The sequence below is a fragment of the Strongylocentrotus purpuratus genome, unplaced genomic scaffold (genome assembly GCF_000002235.5).
Source record: "Strongylocentrotus purpuratus isolate Spur 01 unplaced genomic scaffold, Spur_5.0 spur5_scaffold_11, whole genome shotgun sequence".
NCBI lineage: Eukaryota > Metazoa > Echinodermata > Echinoidea > Camarodonta > Strongylocentrotidae > Strongylocentrotus > Strongylocentrotus purpuratus.
Window position 1 is genome coordinate 10,977,090 of NW_022145596.1, and position 24,457 is coordinate 11,001,546.

The 24,457-nt window shown below is 36.4% G+C and overlaps 1 protein-coding gene across 2 annotated transcripts in view; it reads left to right on the plus strand.

Annotated features, from left to right (window-relative positions):
* LOC586641 overlaps nt 1–24,457 on the plus strand; it is a 45,245-nt gene that overhangs the window by 3,681 nt on the left and 17,107 nt on the right. For both annotated transcript variants that reach the window (XM_030980631.1, XM_030980632.1), the window contains exons 2-7: nt 11,663–11,821; nt 15,519–16,058; nt 16,578–16,987; nt 18,772–18,879; nt 19,984–20,231; nt 24,163–24,206. In XM_030980631.1, coding sequence (XP_030836491.1) covers nt 11,771–11,821; nt 15,519–16,058; nt 16,578–16,987; nt 18,772–18,879; nt 19,984–20,231; nt 24,163–24,206 — 1,401 coding nt within the window. In that variant the 5' untranslated portion in view covers nt 11,663–11,770. The remainder of the gene's footprint in view (nt 1–11,662; nt 11,822–15,518; nt 16,059–16,577; nt 16,988–18,771; nt 18,880–19,983; nt 20,232–24,162; nt 24,207–24,457) is intronic.

Consider the following 24,457-nt stretch of genomic DNA (forward strand, 5'->3'; position numbering starts at 1 on the left):
CTGACTTTGAGTGAAATCAGTTGAGTTTTGTACAGTGGTGTTTGAAATGTTGAGAATCAATAGCACAATTTTTAATATACGGCCAGGGTAGTAATGCAGCTATGTGTGTTTCCTCCCACAACATGCAGCATGTACAGCCCAGCGAGCACGGCGGCTTGCGCGTCGCCTGCCCGTACTCGGGGTGAAAAGTGGTGATGAATTGACAACTTCTTACCCTCATTAAACCAAATGCGCAAATATACAACACAATTTCATTTAGTTATTTTAAGAGATAAACTTATGGACTACCTTCCTAGCTATGTAAAAATTTCGGAAACTTTCGGAAAATGTCAATAATTAGAAGAGAACACGATGATGATGAGAAACTTGCATTCACTCTAACTCACGATTTCCTTGGTCGATTTCGCTGGTTCAGATGGCTACGTCTTCACTAGAGTTATCCGAACACAGCGAAAGCATTTGATAACCAATAGAAGGTTGTATTGTGCCATAAGTTGTCGATTTTTGTATTTTATATGTTATAGCTATGTACATCTTCCATGAGTATGACGTCATTTTCTCGGTGACTCGCATGGCTTCAAAGCCTTTTTTTTACGACCAAGTGTTTGGAGAGCTTAGGGAAGCAGACCGTGTTGCGTAACATTTCGTAACATTTGGATTGCCAGAGGGCATCTGTGGTCTGATAAGGGCGGCTGTTGATGGATTTGATGGCTGAAGAGGGTTACATTACTTGTTGTTAAGCCAAGTTAATCTTGAATATCTTTCCCTCGGAAAATTCTTTCGAGACGGAATATCCATTTAACTCACATATCCCTGCTATAAGGTTGGATTTTCCTTTCAGCTACAAGAAAAAATCTGGCTCTGTGAACTATGGTACAGTGAAATCTGTCTATAAAGACCACCCAAGGGAGACAAGAAAAGTGGTCTTTGAAAATAATGATGAAGAACAGAAAGTCAGATACCCATAATTATGCAGCTTTACTTTCCAAGCCAAATTGAAAAGCAAAATGTTTTAATTGCCATGTTGTAATCAAAAATATATTTTGTACATAAAATGAAGTGCATACTACTACTCTGTAGTGTGTAGTGTGGAGAGTTTTGAAAAGGAAATGGTGTGTTGTACAAGCAAGTAAAGGACCATGAAAGATCAGGAAGTATAGCCCATATCTAACATCGTCAATCTTCACATTTGCTTCCGGGAATTACAAAGGAAAGACATTCTTCTACATTGTAGATGAATGCAGTAAGAATAGAGAGTTAAGGAACTCAATTTTTATGACATTTGACAGGGATTCCAATTTTCTGGCAATTGCCGGAATTCCAGCTTTTTAATATTTTGTGTGTCAAATTTCCGGCCAAATGTATTTCGTCCCAACCTTTTCTCCAACTTGGATGAGCACCTGATGTCTGTGTGTGTGTGTAATTGGGTTTTAAGGTCTATGATTAACACCTATAATGGGCTTACAAAATTATAAATTGTGCAAACTAGTAAATAAAAGAAAGGTAGTAGGATGTTTATTTTAAGTGGATGCAAGCAGGCAGAGAGAAATGTACAACAAATGGGGATGCATTCAGAAGGTGCTTCTCCATTTGCCTGAGTTTTAAAAATAGCCTGCTAATTTTACAGTGAGGGTGCCATCATAATTTATTTCACAGCTGCTCTCAAGCTACATGTACATACATGTATGTTTGTATTGTCCCAAGTTGCCTGAAGCTACATTTGTTGGTTACAAAGTAGCGGACTAGAGTCTAGGTCAATTTGTGATTCCGATACTTTGAGCTAATTTCTTGATCAAAGGCATTTACATGTACTGCCACAGTTAACTCGTACACTTGATATTATGCTGCGCTTGCGCTGCTCATGTTCATTATTTTACATGGGCAAGACTCGACCCATAGGAAAGTGAAAAGTATGCCGCAGACCTGCCGCAGACCTGCCGCAGATCTGCCACAGACCTGCCGCAGACTTTTAGTCTGCGGCAAAGAGTATGCCGAAGTATGCGGCAGAAAGAAATTTTGCTGCAGACTTGCCGCATACTAGTATGCCACAGGAACAGTCTGCGGCAGATCTGCGGCAGGATGAAATTTTGCTGCAGACTTGCCGCATACTAGTATGCCACAGGAACAGTCTGCGGCAGATCTGCGGCAGGATGAAACTTTGCTCCAGACTTGCCGCATACTAGTATGCCACAGGAACAGTCTGCGGCAGATCTGCGGCAGGATGAAATTTTGCTGCAGACTTGCCGCATACTAGTATGCCACAGGAACAGTCTGCGGCAGATCTGCGGCAGGATGAAACTTTGCTCCAGACTTGCCGCATACTAGTATGCCACAGGGACAGTCTGCGGCAGGTCTGCCACAGGAAATCCCATTAAAGTCTAATAGGGCCAATTGAAACCAATCATCTCATGCATATTCATTATTACTTTACATGTGTGACAGAAAAATACATTTATCATGATTTGTTAAGCAAATTAAGACAATGCACATCATTTTTGTGATTTCTATTTTCCTTTTGCCATTATTAACCAATAGATTATTTTGTCTGATCATGTTACAATTACATTCACGTTTAAGCAATAGATATATTGATTACTAACCAAGAAACTATGATTTACTAACCAAGAAACAATATACATATTTAGTATATATATATATATATGTGTACGAGCCTGTGTCACTTTAAATGTTACTCTTGAATACACTTCAAATGATCAATGTGATGAAGTTAATACAATTGAGAATAGAATATACCTAATCGGTAATATATATATATATATATTGGTATTACCTAATTGGTAATATTGATTATGAAGTATCAATCAGTTTATCACTGGTTCTTCTACATGCATACTTTATTGCCACGTACTGGATATGAAAGAGTATGCGGCAGGTCTGCAGCAGGTCTATATGAGATATGAATATTCATGACGAAGAGTCTGCGGCAGGTCTGCAGCAAGTCTGCGGCAGACCTGCCGCAGACTCTTCATCATATTGAAAGAGTATGCGGCAAGTCTGCAGCAAGTCTGCGGCAGACCTGCCGCAGACTCTTCATCATACTGAAAGAGTATGCGGCAAGTCTGCGGCAGACCTGCCGCAGACCTGCCGCAGACTCTTCATCATACTGAAAGAGTATGCGGCAGGTCTGCAGCAAGTCTGATGAAGAGTCTGCGGCAGACCTGCCGCAGACTCTTCATCATACTGAAAGAGTATGCGGCAAGTCTGCGGCAAGTCTGCGGCAAAACTAATTTGCATGTGAAAAAGATGACTGTCTGCGGCAGGTCTGCTGCAGATCTGCGGCAAGTCTGCCGCAGGAGTATGCGGCAGGCTCATTTCTTTCCTATGGGTCCTCTTAGGCTAATGTAATAGAAATGAAGGTGATGTGATATTTGCTCCGGTAGTAGTTACTCAGGGCTTTGTTTTGTTGAAAGTATAGACAGGGCTCCACATTTTTTTGTTTTTTTGTTGAGGGTCTAGATTGGAATTTTCGGGTATACATGTAGGAAATTAAGAATGTTGACATTTTTTGGGCAGAAACCAACATGTAGTTATTTCTTAAAGTCGAACCTGGTATAAGGTTAGATCTAGGGTTGCAATTGGGTTTTACATGTTAGGTTTCGAGCTAGGGTTAGCAGAGTACAGTACAGTACAGTGTGTGTGTCTGTAAGTGCTATTTTTAATAGCAAAATGCCCATTCTGTCCTGTAAAATGTCCTACAAGCATCTCACATCAGCAATTCAGGGATGTTCATTGGTTCATCGAACACACCAGTCACGACAAAGTCATGCATACCGGTATTCAACCAATGATCCATAAACAATTTTTTTTCCTGTATACACGTAGGAACTGTTATTGGCATTGGCATTGATCCATGTTTTTCTTTTGAAATACAATTTTTGTCAGTAGAATACAACTTTTGGGATTAAAGAATACAGTTTTTGAACTCCAGAGGTTGACAGGTCTGGGTTAGGATTAGGTACAGCGTTGGGTCCAAGGTTAAAGTAAGCAATTTGGTTGAATTTAGGAAACTACTCAAGAGCAGTTGTTGCAGGAGCAAGTGTCATACAACCGAAAGGGACCTTCCATTCTGAACTACCAGAAACTTTCACGACAAGAAACTTTTAGGTAATGTTAGGACAACCATTTTCAAAGCAAAGAAACTTTCTAAAATTGCCCAAAAAGTTAGTGTTGCGTTACAAGTACTTGTAGTTCATTTATTTTGCGGCCATGAAACCTTTCGCAAATCTAAACCATTTGTGAAATGTGTGAACATGATTACCGTATTTGCCTGCAATAAGGCCGCACCACCGCATAGGCCGCACCCCAATTTTGACATTTCAAAGAGGGAAAACAAAACAAAAACAAATGGACAAAACAAAATAAGCGTAATTTTCTCTTAAAACACTATTTTTTTTTACAAACTGATACCAAATTCATCAATATTCTTATAATTTACCGGAAGTTTAGCTAAAAAAGTGATCGCGGGCAGATTTGGTGTCCGATATACCCTTACCACAATGTACGGTGTAATGCGAAATGGCATGAAATGGAAAAACAAAATGGCTTTGGATGGATGCTTCGCGGCAGGTCCGTTAAACGGTCCCTTCCTTTACTTTTGCAATGCATTGGCACAAGATCAAGATATATATCGGCAAATGTTGTTTTAGGAAGTTATTTTCGTCTTCATGTCAACAATGCAAGATAAAATTGTCAGTAAGATGTTTGAAAATGTCCTGTACCATAGTGGTATAGTTTTGTTTACCGTTTGTAGTCCCATATGGACAAATTCGTGCTGGTTTTGACTTACGTTTTTTTAAATTTTTTTACTCTTTCGTCGTAAAGGCGGCACCTTGACTTTTTGGTATTTTCTCTTCCAAAAATACTGCGGCCTTTACGCCGGCAAAACGGTACATGCATGCATGGTTTCTGGTTTGGGTTTTATACTTGTTTTCCAGGAAGAGCTGGTCTGTCTCTCATTTCTCAAGTACAAGTTTGCTTGGTCTACATGTAGTGAAGCAACATAAAAAGGGTCATGGTTTAAATATCCTGTCTGAAAAAGATGCTTTCTATGCCAGCAATCAGTCATCAAAAGGCTTCATTGTCTGGTATGGGAAGCTACTTTCAGTGCAGGTATTCTTTGTAACTGAAATTGATCTCCCAAAATGCTAGCTGTGTCTGATACTTTCCCCAAATGCCAGAGGACTAGTTCTCAGAACTTTATCCCATCACGACTTATCCCAAATCCACCTTTCTGCCATGGATAGCACATTTTGTATGTATTTCTGTCTATAGTGTATTCTGAAAATTCTTTTAGGTCAAGCCCTGCATTAAGTGCAAACTGTAAATACTACATTTCGAAACATTGGGCATAGAATTCTTTTGGTGCGAGTTGAGAATAAAGCAAGTGAAATAAACTATACATTTTTTAAATATTGGGCATGTCCATGTAACATAAAAATGGACTTTAAAGGTACTTAGTACCATTGTGATGGTTGATTTCACAAATCTGTTGAATCAGGATGCAAAACACGTAAAATTATGTGTGTATGTATGGATTATCCAACGATGCCCCAAATCCTAAATTAATTCACACAATATGAAGATTTTTAACAAAGTTCAACAGGTTTTTGAACGGGCGTCGATGGGAGGCGCTTGTGAATCTAAATTCTCCCAGCCATTTTTGAATTTTCAAAACCGTTTTTCCATGAAAAAAAGACATAAAAACAGGCTATAAAAAATCTGTAAACACTTAAATGTCTGGAATGGAATGTAGAGCCATTTTATTGCTTTGTGAGATTTCCATTCACCTAAAACGTAATTAAATTGTAATAATATAGTTGGGAGAATTAAGGAATCGATCGGATCAGTTTTTCCCAATTTGTACCATGAATAAATGGTCCGTTTTCGCCCAAATTTTCAGATTATCTTTAATTGTACATCTAGCGTTGAAGTCACTACCTTAGCACCACTATCTCTCATCTGAACAATGTTACAAAGTCCCTTTAATAATCAATCATAAGATAAATTTTGATCTCCACTCTTACTTTACATTGTAGTTAATCATTCATGTACATGTATCTTGCTACATGCATTATTGCTCATATGATAACTATATTCAGTCAACCAAGTCTGTATTACCTGGTAGACTTGCCATAGTGAGCCATACCTTCCTGTTTGGGAGCTCTGGAGCTACATTGTATATTTTAGTTTATTTTGATACCATCCTTTTCTCTTCTGACTTCCTGTAGACCTAGAGTGTTGCTATTATACCTTTAAAAAAATGCTACATGTACGTGTATCATGATTGAACTGTTGTGTTGGGACTGTAGATACATGTAGTTTGCATTTGATAAAATAAGAAGCAAGATTTCAGGTTAAAAGTAACATGTGTCTTTACATGTACATACATGTACACATGCACCCAGAGTAGCATAACTCAAATTTGTCAATTTTACATTACAAATACATGTCAATTTACCTATGCAAGCAAAGCTTGTTTCCTAACTTTCAACAATGTTAACCTTGAAATGTGAAACATCTGTGTTATGATTTCAGCATAAAGGCACATGTCGTTCTTTCTTTCATTTCATCGTTATTGATCCATGGTAATAATTACAGTACCTAAGCAAATCAAGGACACTATTATCGATCATGTTAGCCCAAAATATTATTGTTCCGAAAGCTTGGATGAGACAGGTTCAAATTTCTGATAACACACGGAATTGACCAAAACGAAAACTTCTCAAGCAATTATTGGGGTCACTTTTCTTTTTGGTGTAATTAAAAAATATAATCCTGTCCTTGTTACCAGACATTTTGAATGTAAAGGCTTTAAAACATGTTCATGTATTGCATGTTGTTAGTAGGCCTATTTTGTGCAAATATTGTAATGAAACAGCTATAAAACAACTCTCTTGTAGTACAAGTATGGTAGTTGCCTCCCTTGTTTTCTTCCAGTCGAGTACCTCTTATGTATTAGAATTGTACTATAGATAGGGATGAAGCTACATGTATAAGCTGGATGCACCCCATGCTATCCACACTCTTTCAAAGCTGTCTTTATTTGATGAGCTTGCGTTAATCAATAACAGCATTGGAAAGGGCCTCTCCCTATCATAGTGCACCTAGAGATGTACAGTAAAGGAGGTTTGCATGGTCCTGTGAATATGGATGGCTGCAAGAAATGGTTCACCTGCATTTATTGATTTATCTTGTTACATGTTCCCTGCTTATGCAAGAAAAGTATACTAGCAGGTATTTTCTGTTTATGCAGGTAGACTTGCATTTGCCAATGTAAAGATGAAGCTGAGTACTGGTTATGCATTCAGTTTGTAAAAGAAACTGCCTAGAAGCAAATGGACACATTAAAATGATTATATTGTAGGCCTTTATAAGAATTGGTGTATTCTGTAAAGTTTTGAGGTTATGTACATGTAATCCTGAAATATTCACTCAATCTTGCTAAAAAATATGAAAACAGTATGTGGAAAGAGAAATTAGTATGTGAGACACCACACACATGTATGCAATATACAACATGTAGCATAAAAAATTGGTCATTTTGGGGGTCATATTTTGATTACGGGCATTTAAAGACCAGTCCTTTACAGGGTATATTTGTACTATGATCTTCTTCCATACTAACATACTGTATAGAGAATGAAAAGCATACAACTGACTTTTCATCTTTACCAGGAAACAACTTTCTCTTTATTAGATGGAAAATAAAGAGCAAATTGACCTCAAAGAGAAGGTTCATTGATTTTAAAAACTTGTCATTATTACAAAGGTGAAACTTTGATTGGTCAAAGTTATCAAATTCAATGTTTGGAAACATTAAAAGTACCGGTAATGATCTGAACTAGCACTTTAAAGATACTATGTCCCTTTTGCAGCCAACCTCAAATGCTGTAGAACTTTGCAGGAATTATGAATATGTCATGTATGTCCTATCTGTGAAATTTAAACGTTAGCAGTGTCCTCATATTCAAATTATGCAAGGAAACCCGTTTACTTGCTAGACTTCACTGTCAGACACTATTGAGTGACTGACTGGCTTTTTTTCTTCTTTGGTAATAACATACATGAAAAGAGTTGTAAAGGGTACATGAGCATTTGTCTACATCAATAACCCACTTCTTGTGATGGCCAAGATTAAACTGATTGAATCTTTGCGCAGCATAAAACGTATCACCATTCGGTACAATTGTCTGAAAATCAAGACTATTACTTTTGGGCTCTATAGCCCTAAAGTCAATTTGACAACTAATAGTCGTTATTTTCCCACTTAAAGGCATTTTCAAGCCCCACCTTTTTTAGGGAAGTTCTAAATTAGTATCATCTTTCAAATGCAGTTGGAATTTAACTTTTTCATTTTTTTGACCTGCAAATGGGACATAGTACCTTTAAGGCTATATTGATGAAGTGCTCATTATTTTTTATTTGAGCCATCAATTAAACATGAAAGAAAAGTAATATCAACAGCAATTTAAATGATCTTCAGTTCAATCACTTTCAGTTTCACTCAATAAAGGGTTAAATATAACCTTAAAGTTTGGTTTCTGGGGTTTCATTTACCGAGCATTACAAATATAATGGAATGCAAACTTGAAACAGGTGAGGATAAAGAATAGAAAGAAGAAATTCTTAGACAGATGTGTCATTCCTCCTTGGAGCAGGATTCAGTTTCTTGCTAAGCACTGTCACTGGTCTATTTTGGGAGCTTGGTATGTTGTTTCCGGTTTCACCCTTTGCCTACGAAAAGGGATCTGCTGACGCTCTGTCAAATTCTTTCCGATATTCAAGAACATAGTTTATTATCCATACATGTATATAATACAGATTTGTTTCTCCATTGGTGTTAGATGCGACATTTAAACATAGACAAGACATGGGAGCATCAGCAAGAAGGGTGTATAAACACAGTATACCATTTTTTCATGGAGAGTGAAAACTGAAAGAAACATTGCACCGTTCGAACAAATAAGTTGATACACGTTGATGAATAATGTACATGTCAGTGTGTTGCCGTTGCCAGTGGTGACAAGCTTAATTTGCACATTTTAAGCTCGTAATGGAATTAATACTGTGAAGCCAAGTATGCTCAATGCTACCTGTAAATATACATGTCAAGTTGACATGTACTGGTAGATGTGCATAAAGTACATGCACAGTACAAGAGTAGATTGTAATTGTATGCATAGTGTATATATGGTAAAACAACTACCGGTATCATTCTGACCTACTGTACAATAACTACATACCTCTATACTACTATTGCCCGTATAAATTCAATATTCTGTCATCTTTGGCTAAAAATCTACTGCTGATAAAAGGTCTATAATATTCTTTTTTCTATCATAGAGTCAATTGCTTTAGATACCAAATGCATGTACACACTGTATCAGCTACAGAATATGTTATATCAACAACAGATTCAACCATTTTAACAGGAACAAACATAAATGTGAATTCAGAGGCTTATTATGGACAAGTTTAAGGTGTATAGGTACATGTATGTACATGTACATGTACATTGTATTTTGTCCCAGATGGTACTGACATCATCACATTATTAAATATACGTGATGTTATTAAAAGGATTCTATCAGCTTTATGGCTCTACTGGAGCTTGGATCAGATCCAATAATCATTTTTTTGTCAATAACACATACATGACGACGACATGTATGAGATAGTTGTCTAAATATTTGGACTTGCCCTTTTAGATGTATCTGAGTTTATAACAAACGGGAGAGGTTTTGTCTGGTGCTGAGATGTGTTTCTAACCATCTGTAATGTATACTCTGAGAATGTATGCTATGAACAGCTTGCCAAGACCAGGAAAATGAGTTCAGTATGTTGTAGTGACCACTTGCCAGTGACGTACATGTAACTCATTGCTTATACTCTGGTACTCATTGCAAGTCGAACCCTTCTGCTTGAACAAAGAGTTAACCATTCAGAAAAGTCCTCTTTGTTTAAAGATGCAATTCTCTTTCTATTCAAAATCAATTTGGCAAACAAGGAATTACTCTCCTTCAAAGTGTGTTTGTGCAATGTAAATGGCTCGATCTCCACTGCTATTTGATTTTCTCTGATACCAATAAGAGTTCAGAGTTTTCTGAAGGTCCAAATACCTATAAATCAGCTTTGCTTTCTCATGTTGGCACCAATGGTTCTTAATCAAAATGCATATTAAATGTGAGTGAGAATTGAAATAAGCAGAAAATTGATTGGAAAATCCACTCTGCATTGTCAATTTAAAGATTTAAAGATTGCTTTTTTCAATTTAAAGATTTAAAGATTGCTTTTTTCAATTAGATTGTTGTTATTCATGAATGGCACAATACATGCATACTGCAACGGAAATGCTCGAATTAAATTTTTTGTGATTTTGCCCTTCTGCTCATGTAATGTGATCCATGATGTATAATTCATCGCATTCTGAATCATAAGATATTCACTATCCCCGTGTCCACACACAAAATTTTCCGTGATTAGGCGTGATTAGTTATACCGTTTCGGGATAGTTATACTGTTTCGGGATAGTTATACAATGAAATTGTGTGTGTGGACGCTTACTAACTATACGTAGTATTACATCGTTTTGTCATACGGCGTATAATCACGCCTAATCACGGAATATGTTGTGTGTGGACGTAACTAGTATAACTAGTCTAACTAGAACGGTATAACTGGGCGGGGCTTAACGTGACCTCGAGCGAAAGGAGGCCTGACCTCTCATTTCTGCTTCCATTTCATGATCGCATTAGCAAACTGCACACGTATACAACATTTCGCTGTAGAGTTTCAGGATTACTTTCTTCTGTGTGTGGACATCCTGGAATTTATACGATGATTATTTAAACAACGTTTCTTGTGTGTGGACACCCTAAAATTTATACGATGATTCTAATATACTTCGTTTCATTATAGAGTTTCGGGATAAATTGTTTTGTGTGTGGACACACTGTATAAGGTATAAAAACTAAGCTTGGGATCTACATGTACATGTATGTGTACAGTACATGCGTGACAACATAAAGCCTTCATAAATGCGGTATATCCTTGCCTTGTTTTTGCGATTAATTCAATAATTTCACGTTCTTTTAGAATCATGTGACAGCTCCTGTTGATTATAGTCGGTTATGTATTCGTGATTGTGTTTCATTTTGATGGAATGTGTTTTTATGTACCAGAAATCAAGATTATCTTCTGGCACCTCTATCACTTTGGGATTGTATTTGTTATTCCTGAAATTCTGAGTACTTTGGAATTCTTCATATTTGAAACATTTGTGAATATTTGGATCAGCTGATACATTTCCTCAATATATAAACTGGTCTATTTATATGTATTAAATATATACATATTTTTTATATGTGACTACTGACCGGTTTACAATTTTGACAATATGTGTGTTTCATTTTGTTAGACTTATTGTTTGCTTGTTGCCAGAATTCAAGATCATCTTTTATTAAATGCATTTTCATCACTTCTCCTTGTGTAAAACATATAGAGATTTCAAATTAATTGAGTCATGTGTTTACTACAAACTCGTCTATTTATGTGTTTGAAATATGTTTTCTTTTATGTGTAAGTGACTTTTATGCCTACATGAGTTTTATACCTTTCTTTGTTGTCTTGAATATCTTTCCAGATCATCAAGACCAGAATCTTCAGACCCAAACAAGAAGTTTCTTTGGTGAGATGGAGATTGCCTACCGTTACCAGTCTGTAAGGATGAGATGATACATGGAGAAGTAGGATGGCATGGTCCATCGTAGATCTTCTAGCCACTCGCTGCACCAGACATCTCGTGAGTGTCTTATTCTTATTAGTACCCTGATGAGATTGACACCAGAACCCCCCCCCCCCCCAAAAAAAAAAAAAAAAAAAAAGAAGAAGAAGAAGAAGAAAAGGTGCATTACCTTAAGTGGCAAATAATTAGTCAGTTTTAAGTGCCTGGAGTTGGTTTGGCAGTATGATTAACATGTATAGGGGAGGGGGGGGGGGGGGGGGGGGGGGGGAGGGGGGAGGAGGTAGTGAGGTACCCTAACATAAAAACCCTAAAAGCAGTATATGGACCAGTAACCATTTGGATGAAAATCTTTAAAAATGATGCGATAGTTAGTAGTTACACTGTTTTAAAGTTGTTATTGATCAAACACAAAGAGGCAACTCATTTTGCATGCAAAGGGTCCTATAATTGTTTTGTACTATAAAAAGTAAAAATTTACTTTGTGCCATAGGATGCTTTGTAAGAAACATTTTTTGACACCCCCATATTGAAATAGAAGTTAGAACTATACAATTTCGAATTTTCTTTATGTCTTGGAACATCATATGCTTTCATTATCTGCACGTGCACAAGTTTTATGTACAGTGTACATGCATTTCTTTTTGCGTTTCCAAATGTTGTTAGATGTCTTTAGTTTGAAAGGATGACAAACAATCAAAAACTTAAAATGGGCAAGTCTTCGCCTAACTCATTATCTTACAATGCTATGTGAAGGATAGCTATACAAAAGACAATTTGTACTGGTTAGAACTTTGTTTTCATGGTCAGATAGTAGGGAACTACAAGGATGTAGCAGCGATGATACAAGTTCTTTCATACTCTTTTCACACTGGTTTTGCTTAACCCAGTACTTTGCTTAGCCCCGTACTATCCTTAACCCCGGACTATTTTTTTGGCTTTTCACACATGCTGTTTATTAGTCCCGTACTAGCGCCTATTCCGGAATAAGAAAATTCACGCTGTTCTCACTGCAATTCGTTAACCCCGGATATCGTGAATGTTATGATTGGACATACTTCGCATCTGGCCAGCTGCAATACGCTCCATTGCGTAGTACCGGACTATTTTTCGTTTCTGTTCTCATTCATTTGCTTGGCACCGCAATTGCGGGGTTAGCAGGAGTTAGCACCACAATTGCAGAGTTAGCCCTGCTATTTTGCAGGGTTAGTTAACCCCGTACTATAGGTGGGGTTAGCCAACTTTAGCCCACTTTGGTAAAAGCCAGTCTGAACAGAAAGTGGAATAGGCTTAACCCCGTACTATAGGTGGGGCTAAGCCCCCCCCCCCTGAACCCCACCTATATTACGGGGTTAAGCAAAATATTGCCAGTGTGAAAACAGTATAAGTTTCTTATACCATACTGTACATGTAACTCAATAACACTTCCTTCTGGGTAATTGCTGACAATGGCTGACAAATAGTTTGACGACTTTGACGAGTGATTGATGTTAATTGAGCGTATAATTTGGATTCAAGGTCATGGTATGTTCACAGGCATGTTGACCTATACATGTACATGTACACTGTGCGCTGTAGGTTATTATTCTTCAACAGTGTTTTCTTTTGTGTTCATGACAGTAATTGTCATAACAAATGTAAATAACCCCATGTCATTGGTTAATGTCTGCACGTAGCTGCACCTACATATGTAGCTGCGCACATACATGTAGATCAAGAGAGGCATCTGCCCAAGCTCCAATAGTCGGTGTTTATTCAGTGCAAGTTTGTTTTGTTTATATGACAGTTCACTGTAGTTATTAGAATATTGCCCAAGGTCCCAGGAAAATTGAAAAACAAAACTTTGCAGATGTCACATCAGAATTGTTTGCCTCAATCTTCACTAGAGGTGAACTGAGGTCGTATATGATTTTGTATAATTTTATTTTATATCTTGTTTATGGCAGTTAACTTACTTTTCAGTAGCATAAAAGATGACATAGTCATCAGAATACTACCCCAGACAACCTCTTTCCCCTACCATACACAAAAAAGGAAAACAAAACTTTGCAGATGGTGTAAAACAACAGAATTGCTTGCCTCAATCTAGGACAGTCGAGGTCGACTGGGGTCATTTGTCTGATGATATTTCCTGTCGGTTGTCCTTGGTTACCAGTTATTTGACACTGACCTCTTAAACCTCTCCAAATCTTAGAACTGCTGATCAATCTAATGGGTTTTACATGTAGATCTATACAGAGCATTGTATATTCAAGAATTTGTGTTCTCTGCATTTGGATTGTATGCTTATAATTTATATTTGTGAACAAATACAAAATTAAGGGAAAAGAAGTCTGTTACAAGTTCTGATTCATTCTTATAAAATCCATAAAAATGATTGAAAGGAAATTTCACTATTCTAGTGGCAAATACATGTAAAATAGATCCCTAAGAACTGGAAGAAAAAAGGTATTTATAACACTGAACACAAGTACATGTACTGTACTGGTATCCATCTGTTCACAGAGTATTTTTAGCTACATGTACTGTACATGTATTCTCAAGACATTGCATTCAGAAAATGATCTGTACATAATTTCCTGTACATGTAATCTCTTAAACAGATTAAAGATACTTCCCCCTATAGCAAGTACCTGTACATGTATTTGCCACCCACTACCAGTACAGTACAAATAATAAGCTTCATTTTAGACATCTTGCTTGCTCTATCATTGCCATGGTTACCACATGTCCACATCCATAATTCACAGGGATGAACAGAATTTCTTGACTGTGCATCACGGAAAGGTTGAACTACAAGATGCATTAATTAGAGCATCTGTGAATATCCAGCACCCTGTCTAGTACATGTACGCCAGTCCAACTATCATCTTCTTCTTAAATCCAGATTCAACTTGTTGTATCCAAGGCAGATAATATCCAATTACTGCTTTAATACCCCTGAGAGACACCTTGCAGAATATTTTATTTAATATTCTATTTAAAATTCTGTTCTGTAATGCAGTAAATTATGCAGCTTATAATTTGAAAGTGAAAAAAAAATGCACTGAATACTGACAATACACATGTACATGTACCTTTTGCCACCCATAGAAATGAAAGTTAAGATATAACTAGTCTAAGCCCCCACAAAAGAAGCAGTTTTGAGGTTGAAAATAAAATTATTGTTTTATTTGTATGCAACGAAAATGTGGAATAGTGATCAAGGTTAATTAGAACATTTTTGCTGTACATACCAGTATGTATTCTTTGATAAAATAACAGGAATTTTAAAGAGAAATTGTGTAATTATTTTATCATGTGAAAGTATTGAGCCTGTCTCATTTGTTTTGTTTGTTTTGTTTTGCTTTTAAAGTTCATATCCCAATTATGCAAAGTGATTGCCAATATTTTTTTGTTAGTTTGACTTTGATTGTTATTTTGTGGTCTAAACAGCCTATCCAGTGACCGGGGTAATAATACTGTACAGGCACTTTGGTTGGTTATGCTGTTATAAGAAACAGTTATTATCGTCATTATTATCTGGGCCCCGTCTTATAAAGAGTTGATATCAATCGCAACTATGAACATAAGAGATAGGAGACTGCAAACTTGCGATTGATTGGAGGACTAGATTGATTTGGATCAATCACAACTCTTTGTAAGACAGGGCCCTGCTGTGTGATAAAGAAATTTAAAATTGTTTGAAGCCAGTTTCGCTCAAAATGGAATTCTTTCACCAGAACCCAATGTTATCCTCCCTTTATCTTGTGCACAGAATGGTCGACAGCGGCTGAAGTGGTTGGTGCTTTATTCCGCAGTCTTCTGTCTCCTTTGCCTGTCCTTCTTGAACCACAAGTTCTCTGGTTACTTCGGAGACCACAAGATCAGAGATGAGTCCAAGGACACTGCCCAGCTCATCATGCGACGCGACAATGGTGAAGAGTCGCGCGATCTACCGCTCCTCCGTGCCAACGACTTTATATTCAAAGGACAAAATGCTTCCAGTCGTATGGAAAGCCAAAGAACCCACACTGACGATATCCGCAAGGACAAAGTGCCTCTTGCTAACAATGGTGCCAAAGACGAAGCTGAGAGGACAGAGAAAGAATCGGCTGCCATTGGGAAAACAAAACTTGGAATACCTGCCAAAGGATCACATCTTAAATTTCAGAAAGGAAATTCAAATGAAAGGACAGGAGAAAGTGTGGCACAGGAAAACGCTGTCCTCAAAACTGATGAGAAAGAAAAAGAGAGATTTATTTTTAGACCCAAACCATTTACTGTACAGTACTACCATAGTGTTATAGATAGTGAGGTAAGTCTGACATGTATATAAGGGGGGGGGGGGGGTGTCTGGGACAAATTTGGACTTTTCAACAATTTCGTTTGACTCCGTCCTTCAAAATGGTTGAACATTCTTGAGGGTTTTTGATTATCCTAACTCCCTGTCTTTTGTTTGATCTTGATCTTTTTTTCAAGAACCACTTGATAAATAAACTTCAAACTTGATGATAGTATGTATCACCATAGGAAGAGAATCTGATTGGATTTAGGAGTAACTACATGTAGGTCAAAAGTCACAGAGGTCAATTTCCAGAAATTTTAGATACAGCCTTTTCATCACAATATCTCAAGAACCACAAGAGATAGAATTTTTGTTTCCATTGTGATATGTCACAAATAAATCTATCCATTTCCTATACTGAATTCAAGGCGGGGTCATAAAGGAGACACAGTCGCATTTGTCTTGTTTTTAATTCTACACATACTTTGGTAAATATCTGTACATGATTTTGACTAATGAATATGTTTATTTCTCCTTCTCTCCCTTCAGCCTTTTACAGATAGATACAACACATGTGCAATAGTTTCTAGTTCCGGTCAGCTCCTGGGCAAAAATTCTGGACCTGAAATAGATAGTGCTGACGCCGTCATTCGGATGAACGCCGCCCCCGTTAAGGGCTTCGAGAACGACGTCGGGACCCGAACGACGATCCGTGTGGCGTGCTTCATTTCATCTAACCACCTGACTTCGCAGGCGGAGTCCATTTTGCGAGGGGTCGGGGCACCGGAGACCGTCTTGTTCTGGGGTCTTGAAGCGCCCAGGAGTAAGAGCAAAGCTCAGTCAGTGCCTAAAGTTACCAGTTTGCAGAGGAAGTTTATGAATATACGCTTCTATTCCCATCGGAACGAGGGGGAGCTGTCAGCCAACAGACTCTTTGAAAGGGAGACGGGAGCTAGCAGGTAGGCAGGCCTATAGTTGATCCATCTATTTATTGAAATGAAATGTTTTTATTGGGATTGTAAAGGTGTTGTGGTCTACAGTCTAGTGGATAAGTCACCAGTCAGTAGATCACAAGGTACGAGTTCAAATCCCGGCCTGGCACTAACATTCTTTGGTAAGATGTTGATATACATTTGCCACTCTCCACCCAGTTGTTAAATGTGTACTGATAAGATGCGAAAGTCATTGTAGTTTACTCAGCCTTGATCATCTGTAAAATGGCGCCTGGCTGGAATGCTCCCCAGAGAGTGGAGAATGTGTATACATTGTGTGCGGGGAAGTTTGAATCCGATGGCCAGGGTAATGATATATCTGTAAAGCGCTTTGAGACATTTTTATTTAATTAAGCGCTATATAAATGCAGAATATTACTAATGAAGAATTTTTGCTTCTGCAATAATTGATCTGCGTTAGTTTCCAACACAAACCAAATTCTTATCTGTTACCCTGGACCCAACACTCTACTTACCCAAACCCTCACCTGAATCCCAATTGCAACCGTTTCACTTACCCTATTTCTTTGAAGAATAAAATCTGTATCAATTGTCCCAGGGGCAATGCCGGGTCACTGTCATAAGAGTTGTATATGTTGGTAATGCTTTAAAATACATAGCAGTATATGGCAAAGGTGAAATAGCTTTTCAAGTTAGCATACAGTGATTTGTTTTCCAATACAGTTTCAATGTAAGGTTGTGCCATGTAAATAGAAAAGTGCATCTTTGCGTTGTAAAATCTTCAATATCCTGAATTTCAAGAATATACATAATTATAGTACAAATGTAGTTTAGAGTTGATGTACTACCCTAGGGCTTCGAGTCTTTGCACATATCTTTCTAGACTGATGGGGAGCGAATTCTCATGTGTGCATTTTGTCACATTGGAATGTTATTACCCCATGCTATTCACGGAATTTCCATGATGGTCTTCAAATCTCATATTGCCCCTTATAGGGACAATTTAAAACTACCCAGCCTGTTTGACCTCCACCATTCCACATTTAACAGCTTGAGAGAACATTCAACTTTGTTTTGGGAGAATGTGTGATTTTAAGGTGGTTTTGTTTGTTATTGTTGGCTATCCATGATTAAAGGCAATCTTGAGTTCTGCTAGTAACAGAAAACATATTCTTGGGCAAGTCCCACATACCTGTATGTACCATTCGTGACCAAAGTATTATTTAAAGAATTGTGAACACAATTTGACACAAAAATATATTTTTATTTGATGTGTTGTATATACATGTATATATGATTCCATGTCTAGCAGTGCTTTGAGCTTGATGTACTGAACAGTCATTAGATACATGTATACCGGTATACTGGTATTTGTATACCTAAATCTTAAATGTGGTCAGTATAAAACGTACACTGTACATGTACATGATAATTGATAAAGTATGTTTGGGACAAGATACATGTAACTTAGACTTGCCCCCTCGTAGAATAAACAGAATCTTATACCCTGCATACTGAAGGCCTTAAATATGTCATGTTTCTCAAACAATTTGGTAGGAAATAGCTGAGTAATTAGCAAAGAGAATGAAGAGATCAAGTAAATAGTCACGCTTTAATTCTGTTGCTTCTGTTATAAACTTTATCTTTCACTGTTGTTTGAGTGTGAACAGGATGGGTATTAACACCTACATGTACAGTACATGTACCGGTAGTTATTGATTGGCTAGATCTACACAGATTGCTTGTGTTTTAAGCATTATCTTTCAATGTTGTTTATCACGTGTGAACAGGATGGATACAAACAGCTGGTTATCAACAGGCTGGTTCACGATCATGACTGCTCTAGATATCTGTGGGGAAGTCAAGGTGTACGGCATGGTGCCTGATGATCACTGTGTGTAAGTTGTACCACTTGTGTTACTCTTCAAAATCTCTGTTCAGATATGTTTTATCAACGTGATGATATCTTGTTTTTAAAGTGCCAATTGAACAACTGGAGTGAATGTCGTTCAATTCTAGTGATACCAGCAAATCTACTGTTGAATAATATTCTCTCATTTAAAAGTTAATTTTTGTTTATGTATCCTTGAAAAAATGAGAACTAAGGACCATAATTGCTGTATGAATAGTAAAATTGTTATGGTTTATTGTAAACATGTAAGTTTTTGGACTGTAAATAAAATGGTTTCAGATTCCATTCCCAGATGTATGACCTATGGCAAGAAGTAAATTTATGTTTTGTCTCACTGTTAAGGGAATTTAATTTAATCAGAAATGTTGCTACTTATTTGATGATTGTACGACACAACGATTATCACTCCCCTGCAGATATCTTACATTACTAAGTTAGATGTCTTTTTTTAATAGCGTACCCAACACTATACAGGAAGGTACATGTACTTCCCAAAGCCGTAACCTTTAATCAACCAGAAACTAGTTTGCAATCGTGACCTTAACCCTTTAACAAAATACAGTCTGGAATAAGTGTGCCATGAGCAAATATCTGCCTACCTTTCTGACAATTTATCATCCAGTTTGATCAGACACACCTCATAATATTATGTTCACACAGTACCGTCATATTTTTAAAGCTCTATTAAAGTTTATAAGTTATTTTAAGTTATAAACAATGATCTGCTAACAATGGCAGGGGTTCGTACATGACTAAAGCAACAATTATTTAGAGCTCTAGAATACAAACCGGAAAGCATTAATTTTAACAGCAAGCTGGCGTCACCTTAAAAATTTATTGCATGTACATCCACACAGCACATGATTTCAAGTTAGGAGCCCCCCGCTGCTCATTGTTATCACTCTAACCATAAAATCCCTCGTAAAGTTTAAGATTCAGTCCCCAACTACAAGATAACTTTCAATTTTAAAACAATAACTTAACAAATTATAAGTTAACCAACTGTCCTGTGAACCTAACTATTGATGCAGTTTATGTACAGTACTTTTATGCTGTCTTCTCTCATTCTCTTCTTATGCCCCTCAACCAGACATTTTGAGAATGAAAAAGTGAAGTACCACTACTACCAATCCGGGTCCAACCCCACCGAATGCACCTACTACAAGGTGCATGAAGCCACGCCCAAGGGGGGCCACCGCTTCATGACCGAGAAGGCCATCTTTGCCCGCTGGGCCCAGACCTACAACCTCACATTCCATCACCCCACCTGGAACCGGAGCTACGACCAGGCCTCCAAGAGTCTCGATACCCCCTTCTCCAAGCTCTTCCACTTGAAAGGTAGGCGATGAAAATGGGCGTGGTCCGGGCGCGGTCCCCCCTCTTCTCACTCTCACTCTCACCACCATTCCTCATGATCATCAACATCTTCATCATCATGTTCGTCTACCCATTCTTGTCTTCTGGAATCGATATATATCGTGGTGGTGGTTGTCTTTAACTGTTGTAGTCTAGTGTACTTAATCAGTAGAAATCATTCATTTCAACTTTTCTGTGTACTTTTACTTGTTGGTGGCAGTGTTCTATTATTTTCTATGACCTGGTGCTAAAATAAAGTAACAATTGTACAAAAACAGTACTCTATAAGAGACCCCAGATTTGCGAAGATTGCCAAGGAAGTATTTTTTGTCATTTTTATTATTATCATTATTGTTATTCATACATAAAAATTACCCTCCAAAAAGGATATGATTAAGGATAAGTCTAGTTTCTAAAAGAGAAAAAAAGTCTTCAAATCACAACTATCTGAAGAATCTGAGTAATGTTGCTTTACTTTAGAAGCAGGTCATACATTTTCTTCTGGGATAAAAAATTAAGAGGAAATAAAAATCGATGTCAGTATTAGAACATGCATTCATTACTTTGGTGGCTGGTTAAATTATATTGTCGGCTGTCACAATTCTACTTTTAATCTCATTTTGGGTTCAATTAAATGTGATGCTTTGTTTCTTGTACAGCAATATTGTCGGATTTTAGAATTCCACTCTACCTGGCACTGTGTTTTAATAAAGTAGTATTATTTTTTTTCTTCTCCATGCTATCTTTCAGTATTATAGATATATGTTTTGCTTACAAAGGGGTCCATTGTTTATTTTTATCCTATTAAATTTGCTGAAAGGTATTAACAGTGTTGGAAAAGGTCATTAGGTTGATAAAACTTTAAAAAAAAAAAGGAATTTTAATGGCCCGTGATCTTACAATATCTTTAAAAAGTGAGCCTTGAAGCAAGGAAAAAAAAGTCCTCTTTCATTGGTGCTTACCATTATAATACTATATGTTGATGTAAATGGAGAATTTTATCTCATAGTTGGATGTTCAAACAGTTTCGTCCATATGATATTCATCATCACAAAAACAAGCTATGCCACAAGATATTTTTTGGCAGCGGTAAAATTGCCACATCAACACTATTATTTCTCTAACATGCCATTATTATTATTTTATTTCAAATCAATTTTATAAAGGTTGTGTCCTCATATAGATTTACATGTTCTGTGTAGATATATCTAGAAATTAAAGAAACAAAAGTCAATTTTAATAGCCCTTTACCAACATTGCGCATTCCATTTAATATTGGAGTTGAACTTTTGCAGTTTAGATACTTGCTCTTTATATACTAGAGGCTGTTTAACTGATGTGCTCTATTTTTGTTATTTTTTGCTTTCAATTTTTATTCTTTGCATGCAAGTTTTGGTTGGTTTTACTTGTTTTCCCCTGTTTTTCATTGAGTCTTTTTTCAAGCATGCCTTTCATTATTTTCTTTCAACTATTATTTTCTTTGGTGGATTTGTTGGTACTCTATCTTTTAATGAACTTGAATTCATACGTTACCAATTTTTGTTTGTTAATCTGTGGCCTTGGCTCTGGTATTTTTGCATATTCAGTATTTTAACATACCGGTACACCAAGTACATAATAATTACTTATAATTCCTGGTACTTTCTGAAAAAACTTACTTTCATCTTTCATTCTTTGCATCAATCTATCAATCAATCTAGTTGTTATTTTCCATCAGCATTGTTTAAAGGTATTTGAGTAATTTTGTATTTATTGTTTTTTTTTGGAAAATAAGAGGAAGAGTGTGGCAGTTCTACTTCATTGCAAGATGAAAAATAATACATAATCTTTGTCATCGAATTGATCAAAATTTTCATTTAACCATAAAATAAACTGTGTTTAATATAGACCTTGCAAAATTTTGTTTTAGACGAGCAAAAATGATGAACTCAGTTGGTGATGTAGGATGTCAGATTTGCCCTTGTTTAGGCATCTTATTCTGGTTTGCGGTATTTCATTATGAAAAATCCAATTACTCCCCCTCGTGTCTTGCATTCAGGTTTTAGTGTGCTCACTTTCTGCCCATAATTCTGTTCCAAACTCATAAAGAGTTGTTTCTCATTAAAGGAATGCAGAATCACCCCATAAAAAAATCCTGATCATTAAAGGGAGCTGCCAAAAAGACAATGCCCGCCCACATTGACTCCATTAATCAGACCGAGAGCTTGTAGCTGTCTTTTATATAGACCATGCTTACACTAAATTGGTTAGGTAAAGCTCCATTCATACATGAGGCAGTAGACTATCTCATATGATGCCGCAGAGAAATAAAAAATATTCTTGCCGAATTGCACAATTTAGAATAAGCAAGTAGTACTAATTATTTCAAAAACTTGTTTAAAAGAGAAACATGAAAATACACAGTACTTGGGGAAAACCCCCAAACAAGTACAAAACAATATTTCAATTTCAATTTCAATATCTAAATATATATATGTAGGAGGCTGCCACACTTTTTCTCGTACATCTATCCATTCTTTCTTTTCATTTACTTTGTCATTTACAATTATACATATTTCAAATTATTGTTATAAACATGTAATTAAAATGTATTTATCATCTTTCAAAGAAAGCTAAACAATTGACTTTGAGGCCTTACATTTAATGTTAGGACTTTCATTTTCATGATCCTTAAGTTGTGTACATTTGTTTAGTTGTCACTGTGCCAATTCTGCCTTTGCTTTCCTTTACAGAGTAATTTTAGACAAGTTTGTCTAATTTGTATTTCTTTATGCATATGAATGAAACTAAATGTGAGACTTGCAAATGTGTACATGTATTAATGTACTAGTATATTCTTAGTGAAACATGCATGTAATCATGTGCAAAATCAATGCTTGTGTGCTAAACTACAAAAAGTATGTAACTTTTGGATTTAGTTAAAAGAAAACTGACTGACATTTGTATTTTCCATAATTTTAATAATGATTGTATAATATTGCAATCAAATGTTGAATGTTCTAAATTAGAAACATCAATTTTCTTGTGATATGACAATGAATGCTGAAAGGATTAGTTTTTAGATGCTCATCGTTCTTTTTACCTACTTCTATATATCTCACTCTACCAACGTTTGTTGTGAATTGTAAATGTTATGAGGATAACGTGATTGAACAAAATGTATGCTATACTATAGTATGATAGGGTGATCAAAGTTCGCACCGATTTTAATAAATATTAGGAATGTGATTTTCGATCCATGATTTCACGTATTCTACACAAATTTATTCAGTTTGGTTACTACCAAATGAACAGCAGAATTACGATGATATCGCAATCTCAAAATTCAAGGTCAGATCTGCCGTGCTTTACAACAGAGGAAAAAGTCATTAAAATGTGAGTCCTTAATTGACGCAACAGAGTTTACAACTGATTTATCCAAAAGAGCAATCCACCGCAAGTAAGACAATGTCATGAATTGGAAGGCATAATATTATGCAATTCAGTTGGTAACACATTTTACTCACACTTTTGTTGACACATTTCTAAATGAATATTTCAAGATCCTTGTCAATGAGTATTTTTTTTCGGAACAAATCCAAAACGCTGCAAAAGTTGCTGATCTATTGTTAATATTTTCATAATTTCTCTCACGATTTGAACAAATAATTTGTGACCAGGTAATTCTAGGTTCCTCTTTTAATTGGTAATATCATATTTTGATATTTTAGATATGGAATCTTCGCCTGAACTTAGATCAACAGCGAACTATGGTCACACTACCATACATTTGTACATGCTTTCCTTTTATATATGGTGTATGGAAAACATGTTATTGTATTATTGACTCTGATGATCAAATAAATGTCATTCTACTGTATAATTTCAAGTAAGATCTTCCCCAATTCTGAGCTCGTTTGTGTTTGTATTTTAGGAATAAAGTATTTCCAAAGAGGAGGGCGTTCCAGAGAGGCTAGAGTAAGTTCCACTCTTATTTATTTCTTTTTATTTATTATTTTGTTATTTGATAGTGAATCAGTTCTATATTCTATTATTTAATCAATTGTGGTTGATAATTTGACATTTTTAATGCAATGAGATCTGTAAGCTGCAAAATATTTGTTATATGTGCCAATTAATTTTTGTTGCATTTAGATTGAATGGGGCTTGTATTAAAGCTTGTCTGACTTTTGAATAACAAACAACGACCAGATGCTTTTCCTTGTATT